Source organism: Lemur catta, chromosome 3 (genome assembly GCF_020740605.2).
Source record: "Lemur catta isolate mLemCat1 chromosome 3, mLemCat1.pri, whole genome shotgun sequence".
Taxonomy (NCBI): Eukaryota; Metazoa; Chordata; class Mammalia; order Primates; family Lemuridae; genus Lemur; species Lemur catta.
In genome coordinates, this window is record NC_059130.1 from 59212908 (window position 1) to 59218582 (window position 5675).

General features: G+C 48.0%; 1 protein-coding gene across 1 annotated transcript; it reads right to left on the minus strand.

Annotated features, from left to right (window-relative positions):
* Positions 1-1105: 1105 nt before the first annotated feature.
* CCN1 (cellular communication network factor 1) lies at positions 1106-4051 on the minus strand. The gene is made up of 5 exons (XM_045547621.1): positions 3754-4051; positions 3226-3439; positions 2519-2875; positions 2177-2385; positions 1106-2059 (listed from the first exon to the last, which is right to left on the minus strand). The coding sequence occupies exons 1-5, from the start codon at positions 3814-3816 to the stop codon at positions 1757-1759; spliced, it is 1146 nt and encodes a 381-aa protein (XP_045403577.1). The 5' UTR covers positions 3817-4051; the 3' UTR covers positions 1106-1756.
* Between the last annotated feature and the right edge of the window lie 1624 nt (positions 4052-5675).

The window sequence follows — 5675 nt, forward strand, 5'->3', positions numbered from 1 at the left end:
CTAAAAATTCAAGTACTCTCTTAACTAAGTGCAGACTGAAATATTTCACTATGAATTTGAATGAGAGCCAAGACTGATGATGAAAGGAAAACTTCTCTCTATAAAAGGTTTATTGTCAGCACTTTCTAAAGATGTAGATTCTTCTAAAACAGGCTACCAACACTTTTACAAACATTGATGCAGCCTTCTCAACCTCTTCTAGACCTATGGTTCAGGTCCCTTTCTTTTAACAATGCTCTCTGTCTAGCCTTTGACCTTCTGGACAGCAAACTCTAACTGCTCCCTCCCCCATCAATATAACATATATCATAAAAAGGAAAGGGGGATGGGGCAGCTTGGTCCTCATGCTATTGGAAAGTACTTGAAATTCCTTGCATTCTTTTGCATTTAACAGCATGTTTACCTAATCACCCGCTTATTAGGATTAACACAAGTCATGCTTCAAGCCCATTTAGTGAAAACAAACTGACTCCTATAGACCTCAAGATTTTTTCTCTGATATCAGCTAAGGGTGAATTTTTAAGTAGTTCTCCTAATTTTTAGGAATGACATTGGGAAAATATAAAGTTATAAACAAGGGACATTTTATAATACATTATCCAACCACACAATCTTGCCCATGGATTTAGATGTGGGCAGCCTGGGTTATGAACTATTTTCATTTAAGGGTTTCTCTTCTCTACAGAAGTGACATGCACAATAACCTGGTGATTTAAATGATAAATGCCTCTACTGTACACATCACACACAGTGATGGAGACCCTTAAGCTTTGAATTCTTATGAAAATAAAGCATTATTTTTTTGAATGGCAAATTTAGCTTCAGAATCCTTCTTGTGCTTCGTACAATGCCTAGCATTCAATGCACATTTTTTAAACAGGTTACTTTATATCCAAGGATTTTTCTCTACTGAAAATATAAAAGCAATCATTGTCTTATTCTTATACCTTAGTTCACTGCTATATCCCAATATGGCAACTAGAATAATTCCTGACACACAGTAGGCACCCAATAAATCCTGTTTGTGTGATTGAATAGGTGAGCTCGGTTGTTCCCAATGACTTTGGAAGGTCTCTAAAAATACTGAATGGCATACACTCAGATATTAGGTAAATATTTCTTTATTAAATGATTAATTCCATAAATAAATTCTTTTCACTGAATATAAAATTAAAATCATTTACAAATTATTCCAGTATTACATTTCCCCTCCCTCCCCAAAGCTACATTTTGATAAATAAAAACATTCAGTCTTAAAACACCTGATTTCTGTTTGCAGGTTAGAGTGCAGATAGCTGCCTCTCACGGACACTCACGGAGCGTCCCCTTCAGGAAGGAATGGAATGCCTTCCCAGGTACTTCTGTCAAAGGACGAATGAAGGCTTTAACTGTCCAATTAATCTTATTATCTGTTACAATTGTAGAACCAAAAGGAAAAAAGCCTAGAGAAAAATACGCTTAGCAAATAATTTACAAACAGAAAACAGAACGTCATCAACACCACAAGCTCCAAAATGAAGCAGTAACATGTGCTCCAATACTATGAAGCGAAGTATTCTCCAATTGCGGCTGCATTCGTGTCCATCTGCACCAGCACCCTTGGCAGTTTTGAAATACCTTAATACTACTCAAGAATGAGCAAGGCATCCCTTCTACAGAGAGTCCCTTCACCCACACCGCCCCCACCCATGTCTCCGTGATTCTGACACTTTTCTCCCTTGTTTGTCAACCCGTGCACTGGAAACCCAGGTAGCATTTAGTCCCTAAATTTGTGAATGTCATTGAAGAGCCTGTAGAAGGGAAATGCCGCCTCGTTGGCATGTGGGCAGTTGTAGTTGCATTTGCAGGACTGGATCATCATAACGTTCTTGGAAAACGTCTCCCCATCCTCGCAGCGGAACCGCATCTTCACAGTCCTGGTCTGCTGGGGTGTGCAGCACCGGCCATCCACGCAGGAACCGCAGTACTTGGGACGGTATTTCTTTACACTCGAACATCCAGCGTACGTAAACCTGACCGGTTCTGGGGATTTCTTGGTCTTGCTGCATTTTTTGCCCTTCTGTAAGAAAGAGGAGAGACGGAAAGTTAGGGATGCTATTTCTCTTTCTTGCCAAGGGGGTTCACATCCCACCCACCTGCCAGAGCACCGTCTACACATGTCCCTGAAAGAACTTACTTTCAGGCTGCTGTACACTGGCTGTCCACAAGGCCGCACCTCACAGATCCGGGTTTCTTTCACCAGGCGGCATTCAGGGTTGTCATTGGTAACTCGTGTGGAGATACCAGTTCCGCAGGTCTTTGAGCACTGCGACCATGACGTTGTTTGGACTATGCATTTCTGGCCGTGTAAAGGGTTGTATAGGATGCGAGGCTCCATGCCAAAAACTAGAGAGACGAACAAGAGGGAAGACTTCTCAGAGGCGCACTGACACACACGGATTCAAGTACTCATTTTTGTAAAGCTTCAAACTATTCGTGTATTTCAGTACAACATCTTAAGGACTCAGTCTCGACTTACCAGGGAGCCGCTTTAGCGAGCCGCCTTTTCCAACTGCAATTAATTCATTGTTTCTCGTTAACTCCACCTCAGAGGCATCGAAACCCAGCCCCTTGCCGAGGAGGCCGTCCTGGTCGTCCATGGGGTCCTTGACACCATCCTCATCACAGACCCACTCCTCACAGCACTGCCCGGTGACTTTGACCAGCCGGGGGTTGGGACAGCCCAAGTTGGGGAGAGACAGTTCTTGGGGACACAGAGGAATGCATCCCACAGCGCCATCAATACATGTGCACTGATGTTTACAGTTCGGCTGGAAGCTTTCCCCGTTCTGGTAGATTCTGGAGTTATATTCACAGGGTCTGCCCTCTGACTGAGCTGCAAAGATCACCAGAAGAGAACGGTAGAAGAGGATAAAGTTAAGATTCCGAACGATTGCCTGAAACTCATACATATTTTCTGCTGTTAAATTCAATTTATGGTAAAGTTCCCTACAATTCCCCGGAGACTCCAGACCAGAACAATAAGTTAGTCAGGAATCACTTTTCCGTATGCGCTTTCGTTGGGCCCAGACACACTGAATTGCATTCCAGACTGCTGAAATCATGTGCCTTTCTGCCAAGCTACCAACAACAAAGCATCACCATACATGGTCTCAAAATTACTAAACTTCTGGACTATGGGGACTAGTATTTTTTTTTAAAGGGGCCAAACCACAAGCATCTTACCTCTGCAGATCCCCTTCAGAGCCGTGGAGCTGGCGCCAAAATTGCATTCCAGCCCCTTGGTGTGGTCGCAGGGCTGCGTTTTGCTGCAGTCCTCGTTGAGCTGCTTGGCGCAGACCTTACAGCAACCGCAGCCGTCCCGGACCAGCCCGACTCCCGGCGCGCACTTGGGCGCCTCCAGGGGGCAGTGGCAGGCGGCGGGGCAGGTGGAGAGCGCCTGGAAGGGGGGAAGGAACGCGTGAGAGTCGGCGCGGTGCGCAGGAGAGGCGCGGTGGCTGCCCCGAGGAAGGGACGGGGGTCTGCGACCCTGCCGACTGGAAGTCTCGGATCCCGTCCAGCCCCGCCACCCCGGGCGGCTGAGCCCACCAGGAGGCCCCGGACACGTCTTCAGGGGGCGCTTAAAGCAACAGCTACCCGCAAACGGCCCCGAACTTTTTAGTTTAGCTTTTCCTGCCGCGGGCGATCTGGGACAAGGGGAAGGGGACTGCAGAGCGGACAGGGAAGCGGTGGCAAAAGAAAAGTCCAACTCACCAGCCTGGTCAAAAGGAGAAGGGTGACGGCGAAGGCGAGCGCCCTGGCCGTGCGGGAGCTCATTGTGGCGCGCGGGAGGAGCCGGGGCGAGCGCGGCGGCAAAGGCGCCAGCAAGCTGGTGCGCAGCGGACAGGCCCGCAGCGGCTGGGTGGCGGCGGCGGTGCGGAGGGCCGGGCGCGCGGCGAGGCGAGGGCCGGGGCGGCGGGCGGGCTGCGGGCGTCCTTCGCTCGAAGTCCTAGCGGAGGAGGCGCGGAGGGCGCGGGTGCTGCTCGGGGGCGCTCTCGCTCGCGGTCTGCCCAGGCGCTCGGAGCCCGCCTTTTATACCGCCGGCGGAGGCGCCGCGTGTTGCAGTGACGTCGGCTCTGTCTGCGCGTTCCAGAATTCTCAAACATCTCAGGAATGCTGGTTGGCGCGGGCTGCTGCCAAGCGCCTCCCCTGGCTCCATTGCACCTTTTTTTTTTTTGGTCCCAGACCCGTCAAGAAAACAGTCCGTTTTTTCCACCTTAAATAACGACTTCTATTGGGGAGGGCTCTTTTGGGCGTGATGGTGGTTGAAGGGTCGTGGGGGACAAGGGAGGCCAGTTCAGAACTTTGCCTGGACTGGGAAGGTGGGAGGACCTGAGAGGGAGGAACAAAAGTCGTTTTGTTTGGTGATACGAGTTGACCGGGCAGCCACGGAAGCCCTCACCCGGGAAAGCAGCGAGCTGGGTGCTTGTTTACAGCGAAGGTGAGAGTCAAGTTATCTTTTGAGAGCGTAGAATGGGGAGGAGAGAGTATCTCTGAGCCAGAAGTATTTGTGGACCTCAAAGAGGCATGTTCGGATCAAGTACCAAAGCTTTGGCATGATGTTTATTAGTCAAGTTAAGTGTATTGCAAATTAATACCCGCAGTGGCATTTATGAATGAGAAGCGGGGCGAACCTTCCCCCATCGTATGGCAAATTCCCAGGCAGAGGTCTTCCCTCCTCCGCCCCTCCCCCCCTTTTTGGTATGTTGTACTTATTTGTTTTTGGAGGTTCCCACTTTAGTTCCAGCCCACTGCCTGGGTTGGAAGTCCAGAGGAAACGAATGCAGGGAATTCTCCGGGAGGCTAACTTACACTTCCTTACGGATGCAGGAGACAGGGTAAGCTCTCCCAGTCTCCCTCCGGGGGGACAGGAGGCAAAGCTAACTGAGCAGCACGCCAGAAGCAGAGGGACCACCGTGGAGTGATTTGGCCTGAAATCATCACCTGCAAGGCCAAACCAGATTCCAGTACCATTGTGCCCAATGAATCTTTGGAAAACGCAGACTCCTTAAAGCTGAAAGTTTTGCGGACCACTTTCCTTTCCTTAGGACCAGTTGGAAGCCTCCCGTTTAAAGTGAATCGCAATGCCCTTCTCTCCAAGTACAGAGAAATAAGACATTTAGGATGTAATATCCTGTAATAAAAATGTCAGCAGATTTTAAGATCCTGCTCTACCTGCAATGGGACTCAGTACAGGCAATTTATTTGAACATCACCAATGTCGTTTGTGTTGTTGATAAACTTTCCCTGAACGTTTCAAAAAACTATCTTCTTGTGTAATTTAAGTTAAAAAAAAATGAGTTATTCCAGGCTCCTTTTTTTTTTTTTTTTTTACGTGCTCTAGGATAACTACTTGTCCTTTTTAATGTTTAGGGCTGTTTAGACTTCATAAATTAGCAGTCTTGCTTAAGAAGGCCTTCAGTGCTGACTTTTCTGTGAATGACTCTGATAAGCACAATGAAAAGCTATTGGAATGAAAACACACTCCAGTGAAGAGAACTGTTGCAGGGAAGAGTTAAGTTTCATTCATTCAAATGTGCCCTTTCATAAATGGAAGAGGCATTTGCTAGAGGGAGTAGGATCTCTAAGGCTCTTTTGGAGGAGGTAGGGATGGGAGACTTTTCAAGACAATGGAT

Coding starts and splice junctions, on each gene's coding strand:
- CCN1 (XM_045547621.1), bottom strand. CDS start 3,816: ATGAGCTCCCGCACGGCCAGGGCGCTCGCCTTCGCCGTCACCCTTCTC. Junction 2,876..3,225: donor TCTGAAGGGGATCTGCAGAG/GTAAGATGCTTG, acceptor TGATCTTTGCAG/CTCAGTCAGAGGGCAGACCC. Junction 2,386..2,518: donor CTCGCTAAAGCGGCTCCCTG/GTAAGTCGAGAC, acceptor TCGTCTCTCTAG/TTTTTGGCATGGAGCCTCGC.